Consider the following 22060-nt stretch of genomic DNA (forward strand, 5'->3'; position numbering starts at 1 on the left):
ATTGATGCCTTAGTGCCAGGCACTAGACCTGGGCTAGGACCTAGTCTTCAGAACTTTGTGCTTTACGTCTAAATTTTATCTGCATAACACACAGCTCATCCATTTGTGGGTCTTTGTTCTGTTTTTCAGCTAGGAGGACTGGAAAGGCACAAACCTATTTCAAATGGTCCATTTCAGCACTAAGTAAGATTTATCAATTAGTGTCATAAAAGTGCAGTTTACTATTATGTGGGAGTTCAATTTTTTTTTTTTTGAGATAGAATCTCACTCTGTCACCCTGGCCGGAGTGCAGCAGCACGATACCGGCTCACTGCAACCTCCACCTCCTGGCTTCAAGCGATTCTGCCTCAGCCTCCCAAGTAGCTGGGACTACAGAGGAGCGCCACTACACCTGGCTAATTTTTGTATTTTTAGTAGAGACGGGGTTTCACCATATTGGGCAGGTTGGTCTCGATCTCCTGACCTCATGATCCACACGCCTCGGCCTCCCAAAATGCTGGGATTACAGGCGTGAGCCACCGCTCCCAGCACTAGATATTTTTTAGAATGAGGAGCTCATGTGTTGCACAATTGGAACTGTGGGTGATGGATAAAAATAAAACACATACAACTTTCACAACAGCTACTTATACTGTTACAAAGGGAATTAGCCGTGGTATATGTGACCTTATGAATACTGTGAGATATTGTCAACCCCATCCTCAAAAGTGATCTAAAAATGTCACATAACATTTACCTTCAGCACTAACACCTAAACACTGGCAACACTTTTTTTTTTTTATTAAATGAAAACTGAAAATATTCCTTTAGATGGAGGCTACCACCACTGATACAGTCACGTTTATAAATCAATGAAATCCATTTTCTAATGCAAAAATGTGGCTCTGTGAGCTGATCGGTTGCTAAAATTTGAATGAATTTAAACTTACAAACAATGTAAAAGGTCTTAAGTCTCACTCTGGCTTAATACCCCCCAACCCCACGAGTACTCTTAGGGGTCATCCGCACAAGTACATTGGGGCTTATTGGGGCTTTCTGTCGTCACTTACGTCATATAGGTGAGAAATGTGCTAAGGGGCTCCAGGGAATGATTCCGGAAATACTCAAATTCTCCACATAGTCTTTTCCTCATCTCGGTGTCAATTTTGGAAACAGTAAGAGGATTTGTTTGATTAGCCAAAAAGTTACCATAGTCAGTAGTCTGGAGATGAATTTTCAGGTCTGAAATTAAATAAAACCCAATTCAGGTTAAATTTTGAGCATACACAAATAGCTTTTTCAACATTAGTTGAATTCATGACAATTTTATGGTACATACATATGTATTATCTTATTAGATTTTAATATGAGGTCTAAATATGATTTAAACTTGATCTCTAAAGCAACAGAAAATGTAATGTGAATATGGATAATCCAGCACACCACAAAATGTGTTTTTCTTTTGTTTTGAGAGGGAGTCTTCCTCTGTAGCCCAGGCAGGAGTACAGTGGTGCGATCTCAGCTCACTGCAACCTCTGCCTCCTGGGTTCGCGCAATTCTCCTGCCTCAGTCTCCCATGTAGCTGGGACCACAGGCGCATGCCACTATGCCCAGCTAATTTTTGCATTTTTTAAAGTAGAGACAGGGTTTCACCATGTTGGCCAGGCTGGTCTCGAACTCTTGACCTCAAGTGATCTGTCCACCTCAGCCTCCCAAAGTGCTGGGATTACAGGCAGGAACCACTGTCCCTGGCCCTCACAAAATATTTCAATTACCTAAGAAGTCTGGTATTATTTAGAAGGTCTGAAAAAAAAACAAAAAACAAAAAACTAACAAACACCTAATCCACAGATAGCAAACAGGTTTTAGTCATTTGGAAATAGCTACCTGGGAAACTGTTGAGGATACTAATGCTCCATCTCAGCTTGATGGAAAAGATAAATGTATTAGTAGTAGCTACCGTGGGTGTGGGGGCAGGTGGCATGGGCAGTCATCGCTGCTCTGTTTCAGTATCCTTTTATTACAGATGAAGAAATTGAAGCTCAGTGGGACTAAATGGTGGAGTTATCTAATGAGATTGAAGTAGGAGATTAGTCCCCTTATTCTTATAACCCAGCATCGTTTCCACCAGACCATGCCATGCATCCGTTAAATGTCATCCATTTTGGTTGCCAGGTAATTGGATTGAACTGAATTTCAGCTTTGTTGATTGTCACTTCCTCCTGAACAAACCTTGTGTTTTCTAGCATCCATACTTCAGTCAATGCTGACCCAACCCCGCTCTAGAATTTTTTTCCCGCACCCCTTTTCAGATTGGCTTATTATGATCTACCCTTCAAGGTCTGGTTGTAACATTAAAATAATAGTTGCCAGTGATTGAGTGCTTATTAGGTACTAGGTACTGTACTGAACTTGTATTATCTCATTTAATACTCAAGGCAATTTTATGAGGTAAAAATGATTTCTATGCCTTTGTGCAGATAAGAACACTGAAGCTCAGAGAGGTTAGTAACTTGTTCAAGATCACATAGATTAAAACATTTAAAAATCTCATGTAGATAAACTGTGATTCAAAACCAGGTATACCTGACTTCAAAGTCACTTAAAACTTTATTTTATTGCCAACCAATTCAATTAGATTATCACTTGCTCTGTAAAGATTTACTTATCTCAGGCAGAATTATTCACTCTCACTCATCTGAATTTGAAAGTACTTTGATAAAACCTCTAGCATAACATCTATTATAGGATATTATATAGTCTTAAGCATGTTAACCCAGAAGGCAGTTACACTATCTTAGTTACATATTTTATCTGTGACTGCTTGTGCAGAACCCAACATGTAAGTGTTATTGCATATCTGAGTGTCTAAAATGTCCTTGGCAACATCCAGCACACATATGGAGCTTATTGGATCTGCATTCAAACATTTATTAAGCATCTATTACATGCTGCCAACTACAGGAGACCCAAAGATAAACCAGACATATTCCTCATTCCCAAGGAAACTCACTGTTTGGTAAAGGAGGAGGCAGCCACAGATGATTCAAACAATGTGTTAATTCAGTGATAAAGATAAGGTCCTTGATTTATGGGAACATAGAAAATGAGACCCAGATCCATAGCGATAGGAGCAAGAAGCCTAGGAAAGTGTCTTGAAGGAGATGAGCCTTAGAATACTGTGTTAAGAGTGGAGGAAGAGGGGAGAAAGAATAAGAATAGGGGCAGGCATTCGATGACTTAGTACAGGTGTGGTGTGTGCAAGGAGCTCAAAGCAGTTCAGTGTTGCTGAAGCATTAAGTGGGAGAGAAATAAATTGAAAATAGAACTCCCATATGATCTAGCTATTTGGATATATACTACCGGGTATATATCCAAAGGAAATGAAATCAGTATGTTGAAGAGATATCTGTACTCCTACATTCATTACAACATTGCTCACGATAGCTAAGACATAGAATCAAGCTAAGTGCCCATCAACGGATGAATGGACAAAGGAAAGGTGGTATGAATATACCATAGGATACTGCTCAACCTCCAGAAAGAAAGAAATCCTGTCATTTGTGACAACTGAGAAGTAGAGAGTAAAGTAGTGGTCATCAAAGGGCGAGGAGTGGGCCAGGAGTGGTGGCTTATGCCTGTAATCCCAGCATTTTGGGAGGCAGAGGTGGGAAGATCCCTTGAGCCCAGGGGCTCAAGGCTGCAGTGAGCTATGATCACGCCACTGTATTCTAGCCTGGGTGACAAAGCAAGATCCTGTCTCTACATTTAAAAAAAAGAAAGACGGCCGGGCGCGGTGGCTCACGCCTGTAATCCCAGCACTTTGGGAGGCCGAGGCGGGCGGATCACAAGGTCAGGAGATCCAGACCACGGTGAAACCCCGTCTCTACTAAAAATACAAAAAATTAGCCGGGCGCGGTTGTGGGCGCCTGTAGTCCCAGCTACTCGGGAGGCTGAGGCAGGAGAATGGCGTGAACCCGGGAGGCGGAGCTTGCAGTGAGCCGAGATCGCGCCACTGCACTCCAGCCTGGGCTGGGCGACAGAGCGAGACTCCGTCTCAAAAAAAAAAAAAAAAAAAAGAAAGAAAGAAAGAAAAGAAAAAGAAAAAAAGAAAAAAAAAGACAGTGGGGGACAGGTGAGAGGGTGAGGGATCGGAAAGATGTCAAAGGATACAAAATTCAGTTAGATTCAGTTAGACAAGAGGAATAACTTCAAGAGACCTATGGTACAAAACGGTGACTATAGTAAATAGCAATGTATTGTATTTTTAAAATCATGTAAATAGTAGATTTTGTGTTCTCCCCACAAAATTTGGTATGTGAATTAACATATATGTTAATTCACTTGATTGATAACGTATAGGTCACATTGGGCAGGCTTCCAAATTAACCTGCCTGGCAGAGTTCTTACGATGCCTATCCTGTCCTGTCCTGTCCTGTCCTATCCCAGAGTAAAGAATCTTACCGTGAGTCCCTCAAATTGTTGATGTACTGATTAATACATAACCTACTGGCACTGAAAAGGACATTGATTTGTTTCTGAATCATCAAATTTTGGTGATTAGTTTCTGCATCATGAAGTTTACTGATTGTCTTGCATGTAGACATTGTAGCCTGTATATCATCTGTAGCCAGTGATTGTAAGCTCTATATTGTAACCTCCAATGAAAAGAACAACGGTAGTATGAAGAGTCCTCCTCTTTTCTTCTAAACTTTCCCTTAAAAGTCTTCCAACTCACAGCAGACTCTGGGACACACCCAGCTTTGTTGCTGTGTCTTCCTTGATCAGTCCTCACACTTGGCTTCCAATAAACCTTTGTTGAACTATTTCTGCCTTAACAGACTTAATTTCGGTTGAAACAACAATTAATACATATATTAAAACAACGTAGGCTGGGCGTGTGGCTCACACCTGTAATCTCAGCACTTTGGGAGGCTGAGGCGGGTGTATCACTTGAGATCAGGAATTCCATCCAGATCAGCCTGGCCAACATGGTGAAACCCCATCTCTACTAAAAATACAAAAATTAGTTGGGTGTGGTGGTGTGCGCCTGTAATCCCAGCTACTCAGGAGGCTGAGGCATGAGAATTGCTTGAAGCTGGGAGGCAGAAGTTGCAGTGGGCTGAGATTGCACCACTGCACTCCAGTCTGGGCAAAGGAATGAGAGACTGTCTCAAAAAATATAAAATAAAATAAAACATCATGTTGCATATGATAAATATATGCATTTTTTGTGTGTCCATTTCAAAGGAGCGGTAGAGAAGGGCAGGTAAGAATTGAAGCCAAAGAAATAAGCAGGACTGTCCTAAGGAGGGTTTGGTATGCCATGTTTATCCGGAGATAACAGGAAGCCACTACTGCAGGCTGTGAATTGACTGCTCTGGTAGCTGGGGGAGGGTGGATCTGCAATTAGGGACAATGTGGTTCTTGCAGTCTTCCTCAGTGTCTGGAGTAGATTTTGTGTCAGAAATGCTGTTTATCTGATGGCAGAATTTATTTGCTCAATTACCTATTTAATTAACTTAAAACAATTCTACTTTGTTGCCATGCCTTATTTGGCTTTCATTTTGGCATTTCAGATTTTTATGCAATTTGACAGTTTGAATCCTCAGCACCAAGGAATATTTGCCAACAGAAGTGACACAAATGGTATTTCTTTCAAAACCATGATATTTTGCTCATGTGACATATGTTTCTTTCAAGCTAAATAACTTTCAAACCTTTCAGCTGCCAGGGACATCCTGAAATTAAATGTCTCAGTGTTTCAGACCCTATAGGAATCTTACAATACTGTAATCAGTGAAAAGGCAAGTGGAATAGAAGGAACCTCTCTTTCCCAGCACGAAAATGATCCAAGGGATGCTTGCTTTCAGATTCTAAGAGAATCTTAGGGTCTGAAATGCACTCTGCGATGATGATAGACTGTCAATAATAACAACAATACTCACAGTTTTATAGTTTTCAAAATGAGTTCACTTAATTTTTGTTCCTGCATTTCCCTAAATGCTTATCTAAACAGGTATGTGAGTAATAAGAGTTTGTGGTAAAATAAATTTGGAAGGCACGAGCTTCTTTACTGTAGGAGTTGAAAGCCTTTACTACATGAAAGTGATTTCTTCGAAAAGAGTATGGGACAGAACCTCCCAAGCCACTAAAAAACAATGGGCTGCCCACAGAGCACACTTGGGAAAATTACACTACTTTTTATCTAGAAAGGTAGCATGGCAAATGGTGTTTTTTCCTTTTTATTAAAATAAGGAAAAAAGAATGTATTCCAAACTGTAGGATCACCACCAACTAAATCAATTTAATAGGTGTCACACAGCAATAGAATTAAAAAAACTAGATTATACCATTTTAACAAATAGAGTCTATACATAGTGTGAATGTGTGCCTGCATGTATGCACTCAGTCATAATATAAACATGCGTGTTGTGTGGGTTGCAGTCACTGTGTGAAGGGAATTATCTGAGATCACTTGGCTAGCGAATGAGTCAGGGTAGGGAAGTTAGACTTCATGATTATTGTCTACTAATTTGTTGGCAGACTATTTTTAGAACATTCCTTTTTGCTGGGCGTGGTGGCTGATGCTTGTAACCCCAACTACTCTGGAGGCTGAGGTGGGAGGTTTGCTGAGCCCAGGAGTTTGAGACCAGTCTGGATAACATAGGGAGACCCTGTCTCTACTAAAAATAAAGATCGTCTACTGTTCTATCCAAGCAGCCTCCTGCCTTTCCCCACACTCTGCTGCTGCTGAACTTAGGGAAATTATCTGACTTTTCTGAGCTCAGTTTCCTCATCTACAAAATGGATATAGTCTATGCTTTCAGGCTGTTTCGGGGATTAAACAAGATTGTCTGGTTCAGTGGCTCACGCCTGTAATCCCAGGACTTTGGGAGGCCGAGGTGGGAGGACTGCTTGAGGCCAGGAGTTTCAGACTAGACTGGGCAACATAGCAAAACCCCATCTCTACAAAAGAAAAAAAAAGTTAGCTGGGCATGGTGGCACATGCCTGTGGTCCTCCTACTCAGGAAGCTGAGGTGGGAGAATTGCTTGAGCCTGGGAGGTGGAGTGAGCCATGTTCAAGCTACTGCACTCTGGTTCAGGCAATAGAGTGAGACCCTGTCTCAAAAAAGAAAACAAACAAACAAAAAAAGATGATGCAGGTAGGTAAAGAGCCAGCATAGAAAATCCACCACAAAATATTATTTTTTCAATTGTACTCACCTATCTCCAAAATAAATTGCTAGGGAATTCAGCTTTTATTCTCTAAACCAGAATTTTTCCAACCAACCTATTGGAATCAACCATCAAATCTGATAATTACTCAGACTTTTAATAAATACACCAGAAGATGTACAACCGGACACTTCTTTTTTTTTTTTTTTTTTTTTTTTTGAGACAGAGTTTTGCTCTTTTTGCCCAGGCTGGAGTGCAATGGCACGATCTCAGCTCACTGCAACCTCCGCCTGCTGGGTTCAAGCGATTCTCCTGCCTCAGCCTCCCAAGTAGCTGGGATTACAGGCATGTGCCACCATGCCTGGCTAATTTTGTATTTTTAGTAGAGACGGGGTTTCTCCATGTTGGTCAGGCAGGTCTTGAACTCCCGACCTCAGGTGATCCACCCGCCTGGGCCTCCCAAAGTGCTGGGATTATAGGCGTGAGCCACCGCGCCCGGCCACAACCAGACACTTCTTTCTCCATTTTTGCTAATGTACTGCTATTCTCAGGGTGTTGAAACTTCAAAGTCCTCTTTGGTGCTTTATTACTCCCAATGTCCTGCATTTCTTCCCTGATTTCTGCTCCTTACTCCCATTTTGAATGACATCTGGCACTTCAATTACTGCAGCAATCTTTGAAGCGATTTTCCCAGGCTCATTTCTCCTCATGTGCTCCCCGCTTCAAGTTTAATCTTTCCTAAGAATTGTTTTGGTCCTGTAATGATCCTAAAAATAGCTCGGAGCCACTGAAAAGCTTTAGGCAGATTAAAAACAACTTTTATAAAATTTGTAGAGCGTTTTACCATTGCCAGAATGGTTTCAGTATACATAATCTCTTAACTTGAGCAATAATCCTGTTTCATAGATGAAGAAACTGAGGCTCAGAGAAGTAACTTCTTCCTATTTTCCACGCTGGCAAGTAGTTGACTGAGGTAATACCTGACTCTTGCCCTCATTCAGTGTTAGCTTCAGGATCTTGAAACTTCAAATCAAACCTTCAAAGTTTTTCAGAGTTTTCCCAACCTGAATTCCAGCCTTATCTCCAAGTATTCTAGTATTGCAGCCTAACTGGTTTATTCCTCATCCACAGGCTTTTATTTTTTCCCTTTTTTAATTCATTTGTTTTCTCTGCCTGCTAGAATGTCTTGACATCTCAATTCTTCTCCTCCTGAAAACCCATTTCATTGGCCTTTTATCAACCTATTATTCAAGACTTGGTTCACCTTCAAGTATATCTGCTATCAATAGGTTTGAACCACTTTTGGATTTTGAATTTTTATCTCACTTTACTTATTTGTGACGTCCTATCAACTATACAGTTGTCTAGGTAGTAAATGGTGTCTTTTTTTTTTTTTTTAAAGACAGATTCTTGCTCTGTCACCCAGGCTAAAGTACACTGGCATAATCATAGCTCACTGCAACTTTGAACTCCTGGCCTCTAGCAATCCTCTTGCCTCAGCCTCCCAAAGTGCTGGGATTACAAACATGAGCCACTGCATCCAGCCTTTTCTTTTTTGTACTCTCCACAGCTCCAAATGCATTTTTTTTTTGCCACATAAATGAGCCTCAAATATTAGATTTAATTTGTGATTAAAACTGAAGATCTTATAGCAGTGACCCCAGAGAACTTCATCACGCAGTCCAGTAAATCTTACTGATGTTGAAAATCTTCATTTTAATTTTTATTTACCAAAATAAATATTTTCAAAACTGGTGCTTTCTGAAGGAGAACAGAATAAACTAAATGGAGTCATATCCAAATGCCGTTATCCAAAACCATAAAATGGAAAGAACTATTTCAGGAATTCCAAAGTCTAGCAGAAGAGGGAAAACAAATTCTTGTTGTATATAAACTACAGTGCAGGGGTGTATTTTTAAGATTTACAATTTACAAAACATCTTCAGATATTTTGGATCCTCCCAGTGAACTGGGAGTTAGGCCAGGGAGATACCATCTAAAGATGAGATAAGAAAGCACTTATCAGTGCTCACGCTTGTAATCCCAGCATTTTGGGAGGCTGAAGCAGGAGGATTGTTTGAGGCCAGGAGTTTGAGATCACCCTGGGCAACAAAGAGAGACCTTGTCTTTGCAAATGACAAAAAAATTAGCCAGGCTTGGTGGCACACACCTGTGGTCCGCACCTGTGGTCCCAGATACTTGAAAGGCTAAGGTGGGAGGATCACTTGAGCTTAGGAGGTGGAAGCTGCATTGAGCCATGATCACGCTACAAGCTACTGCATTCCCTGGCTTGGGCAACAGAATGAGACCCTGTCTCAAAACAAATTAAAGAAAAAAAAAAAAAAAAAAAGCACCATGTTAAAGGTTAAGCAGCTTGCTTAGAATCCCAGAACCATAAAGTAGAAGATCCAGGACTTGAACCCAACATGCAGATATTCCCAGCGTGTGTTTTCAGATTCTTACTACATGCAAAATACACTCTCAGGCTTAGGGAGGTAGAAGAGAGAAAAGTTTAAGGTGTGCTTTCTGCCCTTAAGAGGTTTATAGGCAACCGGGCACAGTGGTTCACGTCTGTAATCTCAGGACTTTGGAAAGCCGAGGTGAGCGGATCACGAAATCAGGAGATCGAGACTATCCTGGCTAACGCAGTGAAACCCCGTCTCTACTAAAAATACAAAAAAATAGCAGGGCGTGGTGGTGGGCGCCTGTAGTCCCAGCTACTCGGGAGACTGAGGCAGGAAAATGGCATGAACCCGGGAGGCGGAACTTGCAGTGAGCCGAGATAGCTCCACTGCACTCCAGCCTGGGCAACAGAGACTCCATCTCAAAAAAAAAAAAAAAAAAAAAAAAAAAAAAAAAAAAAAAAAGAAAGAAAGAAAAAGAAGTTTACAGGCTGGGCACTTGGTGGCTTATGCCTGTAACCTCAGTACTTTGGGAGGCTTAGGTGGGCAGATCACTTGAGCTCAGGAGTTCAAGACCAGCCTGGGCAACATGACAAAACCCTGTCTCTACAAAAATTAGCCAGGAACAGTGGTCCGTGCCTGTAGTCCCAGCTACTCAGGAGGCTGAGGTGGGAGGGTCACTGAAGTCCAGGAGAGGTAGAGGTTGCAGTAACTGAGATCGTGCCACTACACTCCAGCCTGGGTGTCAGAGCCAGACCCTGTCTTAAAAAAAAATAAAAAAGCTTGCAATAAAGCAGATAGAGCTATGCATTTATTTATCGGTTAAGCCTGTAACTGCAGCAGCCTCTAGAGCTAGACAGACAAATGAGGCAAATGTTCTGCCTCAGGATGACACATCTATGCAAATGTCACAGATGTTATACAGGATAGGTTCATTACAAGGTACCGTGGAGCATAAAGTTGAAGCTTGTCAATTCCATCCCATCATAGATACTGTAGAAGGGGGCTTACAGAGGAAGTGGCTTAAATGGAGACTTTAAAGGGAGATGGTCGCTTTCCAGGGACATGGGATAAGGGATGGAATTTGTGATTGAAGGAGCAGCTTTAGAAAAGGCAAAGCATTCTGGGGAAGGGCTTACAAGGTAGATCAGCTTTTTAAGCACAGTGTCATTTATTTTGCCTGATGGAAGCTATTGATGAGTGTGTGTGTGTGTGTGTGTGTGTGTGTGTGTGTGTGTATTTTAAATAGGAAAGAGAATTGGATATGTCTCTTTAATATAAGGCAGAAAAAACACTATAATTAGAGGTACAAATAATGTCTAAGGAAGCAAAGACAAAACTCTTTGAAATCAGTCATCTTCCTATATGTTATTTTGAAATTAAAAATAAGTAATAGGTGTATATACGGGTAAACAGTGACAGGTCCCTATGCTTGTAACTCACCTACCCACCACCCCCTGCCACTTATTCCTAGCTTCACGTAACCTCTATTTTTAGTTTCTTTTTAATCCTTTCACAGTTTCTTTGTATCTAGGCAATCATATAGGAAGTATATTTTTAAAATTTATCCCCCTTTTTACTGAAGAGTGCCATGCCACACCTGGTTCTTCCCCTTGCTTTTCTGACTTAATGTATCTTGGTAATCTTTCCATATGTCTCATTTTAGACTGCTTCCTCATGTGTTTTTCCTTTTATATGCAGAATATTCTATTATGTGAATGTTCCATAACTTACTTATTCCTGGCTGGTTGTGGTGGCTCAGGCCTATAATCCCAGAATGTTGGAAGGCAAAGGTGGGACGATTGCTTGAGCCCAGGAGTTCGAGAGTAGCCTGGGCAACATAAGACCCTGTCTCTACTAAAAAATAAATTTAAAAAAATGAAAACTTATTTCGGGCAGAGGGACACTTGATTTGTTACCATCGTTTGCTATTCCAAACTATGCCACATAAAGGCCAGCCGCGGCGGGTCATGCCTGTAATCCCAGCACTTTGGGAGGCTGAGGTGGGTGGATCACTTGAGGTTAGGAGTTTGAGACCTGCCATGGCCAACATAGTGAGACCTCATCTCTACTAAAAATACAAAAAATTAGCCAGGCATGGTGGTGCACGCCTGTAGTCCCAGCTACTCAGAAGGCAGAGGCACAAGAATCACTTGAACCCAGGAGGCAAAGGTTGCAGTGAGCCGAGATTGCGCCATTACACTCCAGCCAGGGTGACATAGCAAGACTCCATCTCAACAACAACAACAACAAACTATGCCACATAAAGAGTCTTGTACAGCTGTCATCTCACATGTGTGTAAGTTTGTCTATGAGACTTGGAATTCCTGGACAAAGTGTATAAGCATTTGGAATTTTGGTAGGTACTACCCAATTGCCATCCTTAAGGGGTTCTCATTTTTCTAATATTTTTATTCTCCAGATAGGATGCTTTTTAGGGCAGAGACTCTATCTTATTTATCTTTACTCTCTTGGCCCTAGCTAGAAAGTACTTACTAGATGGTGTTGAATTAATTCCTACCTGAAGACACAGTTGGAGAAGCTCTGAAGCTCAAGCCCCTTGACAGGGCACCATTGTTGGTGAGATATAATCAGCTTTCCTAATTCCCTTCTAAACAAATTGTGGCAAGGACGAAGTAAAGACTTAATCCAGGCCGGCAGCTCACGTCTGTAATCCCAGCACTTTAGGAGGCCAAGGCGGGCAGATCACCTGAGGTCAGGAGTTTGAGACCAGCCTGGCCAACATGGTGAAATCCCATCTCTACTAGAAAAAAAAAATTAGCCAGGCATGGTGGTGCATGCCCATAATTCTAGCTACTTGGGAGGCTGAGGCAGAAGAATCGCTTGAACCTGGGAGGCAGAGGTTGCAGTGAGTCAAGATCATGCTATTCGACACTAGCCTAGGTAACAAGAGCTAAACTGCGTCTCAAAAAAAAAAAAAAAAAAAGGCTTAATACAGAATGACCTCCCACATCTTGAGAGCCAGTGGACACTGCTATCATATGTTTTAGAAAAGACTATTTACTACTAAACTTCAAGTATTAATTTACTATTTTGTCTTTTTTGAGAAGGGAAGAATATTTCCAAAAGTCTTATTTGTAATTTTTTAAAATTCTGATGCTGTTGTAGTTCTGGACAGCTCTGTAGTTCTGGACGGCCCCTGAAGACATGCACTAGCCTGGGAAAAGTGCGAGTAATTATCAGGCAGCACAAGCAATCTGTCAGGTGGTAGTCAGGGTTTGTGTGACTAGTTTCCTCTGGTTTCAGTGGCTTTCAACACAGCACACTCAGCCCTGTTTTTACAGCAACAATGAATCAGCCAGATGACCCAAGTAAACCCAGGCAACAAACCACCATTGGGAAAAAAAGATATGAGAGTCAGGGGAGGATTCAAGCTCAATTCTTACTCTCCCACAGATGGGACCCCTCCCAGCTTTGCTATTGGGAGGCTTTGGGAGTCCTTTGCTATTGGGAGTCCTTTCAAAATAACAGTAGTGTTGTTTTTTAAAAGAATATCCTATGCTCTTTCAAAGTTACTGTTTTGGTTCAAAGTCACTTTTAAAGACCCTAAAGTTTCTTTATAGATACAACTTTAAAGCAATACCAGTGACAAAGGCAATGGGAACTAATTTCCTTCTTCTGTACCTAGGAAAGGCTGAGTCACAGTGGATCCAGAGATCTGAATCAAGTCACAATTAGTCAGGGGCAGGCCTCGGAATACATGAGTATTTCTTACTGCACTGAACCCAATTATGCACACAATTAAGCACAATTATGAATACTAACACTTTTCAAAGCTTTGCTAGATGATCTTTATTTTCTCTCTTCTAAATTTACCCAAAACCTTATATGTTCCTTGCAAGTTGTTCTAAAACAATTTGTTGCTATCAGAACACTTTCCTTTTAAAGACCAGATGACTTAAAAAGACTAAAAGCAAATTTAATCTTGGCCAAGTTAGTTTTTCTTTTACAGAAAGTGCCTGCTTCAACATATGGTATTGGAATGGCACAGTGTAACATGTTCTTTATCCATAGTTTGTATGGTGTATATTTTGCGCAAAAGTAAACTAAAATCCTTAAGCCCTGAGAATTCTATTCCAACAAGTGCCTTTGATTCTTCTCAACTCTGAATCTAGCTCCGGGTGGACTGAGTCTCCCTAAGTACATTCACAGATGCAACTGTTGCATTGCTGTTCACACACTCTTTATTTCTCAACATCCTATAAAATAATCAGGTAGAACACTCATTATTTTCTATTTCAAAATGGAGTGGACATCAACTCAACACAGACCTAGTCATATATCTTCAATTTATACTCAGGAGGCAATGGCATATTTTTGTGGAAAAGGAGACACAGATAGCTCTATCCATCCTCCATCACTGTGACAGCCTGTTAGGTGGTCACAGCCATTCTAAGTCCTAGTGTCCTCAACTAACAGAGGACATGAAATTCTTGTTTAGATTTGTTTTCTCAGCAGTCAGTCATGATAACCTAAACATGGTTTGATGATTCACGCTTGATATTTCTGGGAGTCTCTGAACAGTAGACTGGCATACAGATTCAAATGTAGTTGAGAATTGGGAGGAGAGAGAGGTAGAAATCATGAGACACAATGACAACAAAGCAATAGAGCACAGGTGGGGTGGCTTCAGGTGGTTTCCCATCCCCTGACGTTGTATGGAAAATTCTGCATATGCCTGATTTACAAGCTTTATTTTTGAGATCTTTGAGAGGGTTTGAAACCTTTTCTTCTCTCCCAAACTGAAAATGAAGATACCAGATTCAGCTTACTGTCTGCATAGAGGATAGATCTGTTAATCTCATTTCTTCCTGCTTCTATCTATCCCCTTGCCTCAACAAGTCTTTTGATTAAAATGGACTTTGGCAGAAAATATAGGGAGCAGTTTTTAAATTCCTGATTTTTATCTTTTTACTTTCTAGAATTCTTTTTTTTTTTTTTTTTCCTGAGACAGGGTCTCACTCTGTCACCCAGGCTGGAGCACAGTGGTGCAGTTACAGCTCACTGCAGCCTCAACCTTTTAGGCTCAAGCCATCCTCCTGCCACAGCCTCCCAAGTAGCTGGGACTACAGGCATGCACCGCCATGCCTAGTCTATTTTTAAAATTTTTAGTAGAGATGAGGTCTTGCTATGTTGCTCAGGCTGGTCTTGAATTCCTGGTCTCAAGCAATCCTCCCACCTAGGCCTTTCAAAATGCTGGGATTATAGGCATGAGCCACTACACCCAACTTATTTTCTAGAATTCTTTTTTTTTTTTTTTTTTTTTTTTTTTGAGACAGAGTTTCACTCTGTCGCCTAGGCTGGAGTGCAGTGGCATTATCTCAACTCACTGCAACCTCTGCCTCTCAGGTTCAAGAAATTATCCTGCCTCAGTCTCCCGAATAGCTGGGATTACAGGTGTCTGCCACCACACCCGACTAATTTTTTCTATTTCTAGTAGACATGGGGTTTTACAGGTGTGAGCCACCTCTCCAGGCCTAGAATTCTTTATATGGCTTTAGATACGGCTTCCCTTGATTTATCACTGAATTTTCTTTCTTTCTTTCTCTCTTTCTCTTTCTTTCTTTCTTTCTTTCTTTCTTTCTTTCTTTCTTTCTTTCTTTCTCTCTCTTTCTTTCTTTCTTTTTGTATCACAAAGATATTTTATGTATTCCTTGCATTTAAATTTGCATTCCTTAGCTCATTTAAGAACTTGGCTGAAAACTAAATATAATTCATTAAAATGGCTTCTCTCAGAAACACTTAGTCAGCCCTGTGTTCTTTATTTTATGCAGATTTTCTATACATGATTAACATTCTCCAGTCACCAAACTCCTATTTTCATACGCTGAAGTGACTTAAGACTTGGGGTTTTACTGTAATTATTTGTAGCCAACAGAGTTAGTTATCTGAAAGGTTCTTGCTGTTTGCAATGCTAATGGAAGAGCAGGGTTTGTCCTAACTTGGGTGGTTCTGTCTGAACTCTGGCTTTAACTGGTCAGAACTATAAACAAGTGGCCTCAGGACCCTTCAGCCCTACTTGAGGAGGCTGCAAAGTCACCTTTAGAAGATTCATTGGTTCGTTTTTGCCTTTTAATATCCTTCCTAGGAGGCTTTATTCTTAGCGCTTTCTTGCCTTTTCTAGAATAACCTGGAAGCGCTAAACCACCTTATTATTGACCTATATGGGTTTTATAAGTATGTTTCAAAATGAGTGAGTGTAGCTGTTTTTAATAATAAAAATACTTTTACAGATGTGGAATCTTTGGTAACGTTTTGGAAAAAAATTGTGGTTTAGAGACAGTTTCCACTTGTTGAGTACTTATTTATTATAACTGAGAACACTGTGGCTCAGAGGCTTGGAGCCACAGGTCACCTACTCAGGCATGACAGAAGTCAAATCCAGGACTATTGAATCCAGGGCTGGCCCCACCAGTAACGTCTCTTGATTTTTTTTTTAACTTCAGTTAAAGGTAAACTTCAAACTCTCAAATTAATAGATACTGAGAAATGTGATAGAATAAAATTCTATAGAACAGGGTTTTAAATATATATATTTTTTCTTTGCCATAGATCCCTTGGCAGTTTGGAGAAGTCCTTCTCCAAATAATGTTTATAAATATGTAGAATGAAAATACACAGGATTACAGAGGAAACCAAATATTTTTAAACATAGTTATCAAAATGTCTTTAAAATGTATAAGAATCTGGCCGGGCATGGTGGCTCATGCCTGTAATTCCAGCACTTTGGGAGGCCAAGGCAGCAGATCACCTGAGGTCAGGAGTTCGAGACCAGCCTGGCCAACATGGTAAAACCCCATCTCTCCAAAAAGTACAAAAATTAGTCGGGCCAGGTGGTGGGCACCTGTAATCCCAGTTACTTGGGAGACTGAGGCAGGAGAATCACTTGAACCCAGGAGGCAGAAGTTGCAGTGAGCCAAGACCACGCCACTATACTTCAGCCTATGCAACAAGAGTGAAACTCTGTCTCAATAAATAAATAAATAATAAAAGATGCGTGTAATATCTAACTTCAAAATAGAGAAAACATACATGACATTTCAAGGTATCTGCAAGAACTTTAAAGGGATATGAAAACATTGAATTTTTGTTGGTGACAGTGTCACAGCTACTACTTATCTTAACCACTGTGATTTGTTGCCTACATTCATAATGAAAGATGTTATATTTCACTTAGAGATTAAAAATAGAGATGTATTTTTTTTCCTCATTCAAGTTTATGGACCCCAGAAATCTGGACTGCAGGAATAAGGATCTGCTCAGAACTCTCAAACCATAGGATTATGGGTTTTTTTTCTCCATGCTTCTGGAGAGCGACATCATTTCAATTTTTTTTTTTTCTTTTTAAAGGGTGAGAAGAGTTACACTTACCTTCTAGGGTCTCACACTGGACCAGGTTGATATAGTCTTGCTGGGTCAGGAGACTGGCCTTGCATCCTCGAACCAGGCCCTCCAGGTAGCCATGGTCCACGTTGAAGTACAGCTCCGCACCTTCGAGCATGGGGGAAGAGATCGAAGCCAAGGTAGGGTGAAACAGCTCTGTAGTTCTGGACGGCCCCTGAAGACATGCACTAGCCTGGGAAAAGTGCGAGTAATTATCAGGCAGCACAAGCAATCTGTCAGGTGGTAGTCAGGGTTTGTGTGACTAGTTTCCTCTGGTTTCAGTGGCTTTCAACACAGGACACTCAGCCCTGTTTTTACAGCAACAATGAATCAGCCGGATGACCCAAGTAAACCCAGGCAACAAACCACCATTGGGAAAAAAAGATATGAGAGTCAGGGGAGGATTCAAGCTCAATTCTTACTCTCCCACAGATGGGACCCTTCCCAGCTTTGCTGGGAGGCTTCAAACACCTGAATGTTTTGTAAACATTCCTACCACCAGCTGAGCTTTCATCTGTAATTTACACTAACCCAGAATTCTTTGAGGACTATCAACATGAACATCAACATGAACAAAGAAAGGGTTTTTTTTTTTTTTTTTTTTTTTTTTTGAGACGGAGTCTCGCTCTGTTGCCCAGGCTGGAGTGCAGTGGCCAGATCTCAGCTCACTGCAAGCTCCACCTCCCAGGTTTATGCCATTCTCCTGCCTCAGCCTCCCGAGTAGCTGGGACTACAGGCGCCCGCCACCTCGCCCGGCTAGTTTTTTTGTATTTTTTAGTAGAGACGGGGTTTCACCGTGTTAGCCAGGATGGTCTCGATCTCCTGACCTCGTGATCCACCCGTCTCGGCCTCCCAAAGGGCTGGGATTACAGGCTTGAGCCACCGCACCCGGCCTGAGAGGGTCTTTTAGTAAAAATAATTTAATATAGACCGGCATGGTGTCTTACCTGTAATCTCAGCACTTTGGGAGGCTTAAGGGGGCAGATCACCTGAGGTGGAGACCAGCTTGACCAGCATGGTGAAACCCCGTCTCTACCAAAAATACAAAAATTAGCCAGGCTTTGTGGTGCATGCCTGTAATTCCAGCTACTTGGGAGGCTGAGGCATGAGAATTGATTGAACCTGGGAGGCGGAGGTTGCAGTGAGCTGAGATCATGCCATTCCTCTCCAGCCTGGGGGATAGAGTGAGAGTCTGTCTCAAAATAATAATAATGATAATTATTATTATTATAATAATTATATAAGTAAATCAAATGTGGATAGGCAGTTTGAAGAGTCATGAGAACCTAATTCTGCTACACAGTTCATTTGTAAGACAAATGGTCAGAAATGTCCTAAAATTGCCAAAGGATCGTAGCTGCTTCCTAGCCAGTCAAAGGGCACAGCCCAGAAAACAGTCCTGGAAGCAGATACACAACGCTATGATTCTATAATAATAAGCCACTACCTCTGCAAAATTGGACTGCTTATAAGGCACCCTATTTTCTTTTTCCTACTTAAATCTCATGATTACTCTGCGATGTGGATCTGCACAGACAATATTATTACTAAAATCACAAATAAGGAACCAGTCCTCAGAAGCTGTGAGGCAGCTCAAAACGCATAGCTGGCAATACAGTAAGTATTTAATGAAGCTGGGACTTATGTTGAGTTTCATGCTCCAAAAGGAGTGCTTGTTCTCCCATATATTGTATTTAGTTAAAAAATTATTATGTCAAATATCCTGAATGCTATTTGCATATAGAGTGTTTCATATATATTGTGTCAAATCTTTAATTGGAACTAAAGTCCCAGGAATTCTCCAGTCTCCCACACGGTATTTCCAAACTGTGTGGGAGAAGCTAGATAAAATGGAATCAATGTAAATTCTGCTTTGATTGTTGAAAATCACAGAGAATCAAACTTACCTTTATGCAGTGCCCAGACTTTGAAAGTATTCAATAAATAGAGGCTCTCGTTATGTTATCATTCTCTATCCACCCACCACAATTCCACCATCCTTAAACACCCTGAGTGTGTTTTATGTTGAATCAATCACTTATTTATCACTTCTGTGGTCTAAAGACGGTTACCTATCCTCAGTTTTATAGAGTTCAAACTAATACAACTTAAATAAATTATAAACACCACGCTTATCTTTTCCTAATTATTTTACTATGTTTAACTATTATTTGTGCACTTGAGGTGATTATGGCTATTGTATTTGTAAGGTAGGTATTCTATATAATGACATGCTGTCATGCATCTCTTCTCAACTCCGGGTTGAATGACATAATGATGGTAGCTTGTAGCAGACCATGGCAGGAATGAAGTATTTTATCATGAAAATAGTCAAATGTTGCAAATCAGGGCTTGATTCATTGGTTAATTGTCCGGTCTTGAGAAAAAGATGGAGAAAATGTTAATAAAGCAAAAGTATGTAATGTTTATAGTCATTATATTGTAAATTGCAACCAATTTGAAGAAATGTTCTATTAGTATTTAAAAACTGTTATCTGATTCAGCAAGGAAGCCACTCACTTTATGAAGAACAAGAGAAGTTTTGACATATGTCTTCGTTGTTTCACTTTCATGTTATTCATTAATGTAAACAGAAATATTAGCCAGCATTTATGTTGGATATTCACTTATTTGTCAATTGCAAGTATAGGTTGGGTACAGATAGAAGAATTGAACAAACAAAATAATCAATGAAAATGTTCTGTGAAAATCAATTCACTATTGAATTGGAATTTACAATGAAGAGTGTTTTTTTGGCTGGGCGCAGTGACTCACGCCTGTAATCTCAGCACTTTGGGAGGCTGAGGCAGGTGGATTGCTTAATAAGGCCAAGAGTCTGAGATCAGCCTAGGCAACATAGTGAGACTTGGTGTCCACAAAAAAATTTTAAAAAATTAACCAGGCATGGTGGTGCACACCTGTGGTCCTAGCTACTTGGGAAGCTGAGGTGGGAGTATCACTTGAGCTGGCTAGGCACAGGTTGCAGTGAGCCAAGATCACACCACTGCACTCCAGCCTGGGTGACACAGTGAGAGCCAATTTCAAAGAAAAAGTATTATTTTATTGTTACTTATAAATTGGGTGATACACATTCTTTGCATCAATAAAATTGAAAATAAACATGCCATACATTTTTATGGACAGCCAGTTGTTACACATGCATACCACAACATCTTCAGAGTCTTGCCTAGAGCCAGTCCTGCAGGTCAACATGCTCAAAAAAAAAAAAAAAAAAAAAAAAAAAGGATTTTGTTGCTGTGTGTGTGCAGAACAACTTTCCAATTTGCCATATTTTACATTTATATGTAGATACAAGTTTTGATGCATCTTTAAAATAATAGTCACCCACATTTTTTGCTATTATGAAATTAAGGCAGCAAAGTGTTCCCCTTTCCCTCCACATTGTCCTTCTCATCTGGCAGAAGTAAAAATGTCTCACTCCTGCTAAAGGTACTTGTCATAAATGCCATCAAGCTCACAAGAGATGAGAGGAAACCAAAAAGAATGACAAGATCTGGAGTTTCTTTATAAATGGGTCCTTATGGTGAAAACATAACAAAATTGTCATTCCAGTGTTTAAACTACCAGTGATGTTCAGGAGAGTGGGCTTTGGAGTGTGACGGGCATGGGTTTGTGACTCCGTCTCTCTAATGGCCATGTGTGAAATGGAAATAATAACACCTGCCTCATAGGTTGTTGCCAAAACGAAATAAGATAAAATCTTTAACATGCTTAGCACAGGTGGGCATGTGTGCTAAGTACTTGGTGAAAGGAAGCTACAGTTTTAGTTATCCATGATTAATGACGGTCTGAAAATATTACATGGAAAATTCCAGAAATAAACAATTCATATATTTTAAACTTTGTGTCATTCTGGACAATGTGATGAAATCTCTCTCTCGCCAGCCCTCTATGCCCCAGCCAGAACATGAATCCTCCCTTTGTCCTCCAGGCTGTAGGCGCCCCCGATTGTGAGTCACTTAGTAGCCATCTCAATTATCAAACCAAGTGTCAAGACATTTGTTTTGTGTTCAAGTAACACTTATTTTACTTAATAATGAACTCAACGTGCAAGAGTAGTACATCTAATTTATAGATAAACTTTAAATTACGCAGGTATGTATGTACAGGAAAAAACAGTACATAAAGAGTTTCCATTGGGGTGGATTAGGAGGGTCTATTGTACAAAAACCGCTGTAATCACTTTTATTTATTTGTTTATTTATTTTTTGAGAAGGAGTCTCACTCTGTCCCCCAGGCTGGAGTGCAGTGGCACGATCTCGGCTCACTTCAACCTGTAACTCCCGGCTTCAAGCGATTCTCCTACCTCAGCCTCTGAGTAGCTGGGATTACAGGCACATGCCATCAAGCCCAGCTAATCTTTGTATTTTTAGTAAAGATGGGGTTTCACCGTGTTGGCCAGGCTAGTCTCAAACTCCTGGCCTCAAGTGATCTGCCCACCCCAGCCTCCCAAAGTCCTGGGATTACAGGCGTGACCCACTGAGACTGGCCTGTAATCACTTTTAGATTGAATTTCCTAAATCCAGGAACAGTGCCTTATTCATTTTTCTTTTTTCTTTTCTTTTCTTTTTTTTTTTCTTTTGTTTTAAGAGGCAGGGACTCACTGTCACCCCGGCTGAAGTGCAGTGGTGTGATCATGGCTTACTTCAGTCTTGAACTCTTGGTCTCAAACCATCTTCCCACCTCAGGTTCCTGAGCAGCTGATACTACGGGTGCACACCAACAGTCCTGGCTCATTTTTCCATCTCTCCAGTGCTTAGTAGCATGCCTTGTTGGGGGCCAGAGAATTCAATACTCATTTCATGAATTAACTAGAGTCAGAGTTTTAAAATGACTTAAAATTGCTTTTACAGAATATTTAATTCCCCGTTTCTCTAGGAAACACTATAATTGGTAAGTGTATCTGAAGAGTGAGGGTATTTTGTGGTTTTGTAGTGTAATGCACATACATATATAATTGTGGATGTGTGTATATCTGTATAGGATGTACAGGAATTATTGTGACTTTCTGTCAGCTTCAGGGGTTCCCAAGAGTCATTATCTTCATAGCATTAGAGGATCAATTTATTCTGCAA

General features: G+C 40.6%; 1 protein-coding gene across 1 annotated transcript in view; it reads right to left on the reverse strand.

Annotated features, from left to right (window-relative positions):
* LOC105477373 (ATPase H+ transporting V0 subunit d2) overlaps window positions 1-17082 on the reverse strand; it is a 52859-nt gene extending 35777 nt beyond the window's left edge. Inside the window, exons 1-2 of the mRNA XM_071068030.1 lie at window positions 16953-17082; window positions 1050-1221 (exon numbers count right to left, since the gene is read on the reverse strand). Coding sequence (XP_070924131.1) covers window positions 1050-1221; window positions 16953-17082 — 302 coding nt within the window. The remainder of the gene's footprint in view (window positions 1-1049; window positions 1222-16952) is intronic.
* Window positions 17083-22060: the final 4978 nt, after the last annotated feature.

Source organism: Macaca nemestrina, chromosome 8 (assembly GCF_043159975.1).
Source record: "Macaca nemestrina isolate mMacNem1 chromosome 8, mMacNem.hap1, whole genome shotgun sequence".
NCBI classification, from domain to species: domain Eukaryota; kingdom Metazoa; phylum Chordata; class Mammalia; order Primates; family Cercopithecidae; genus Macaca; species Macaca nemestrina.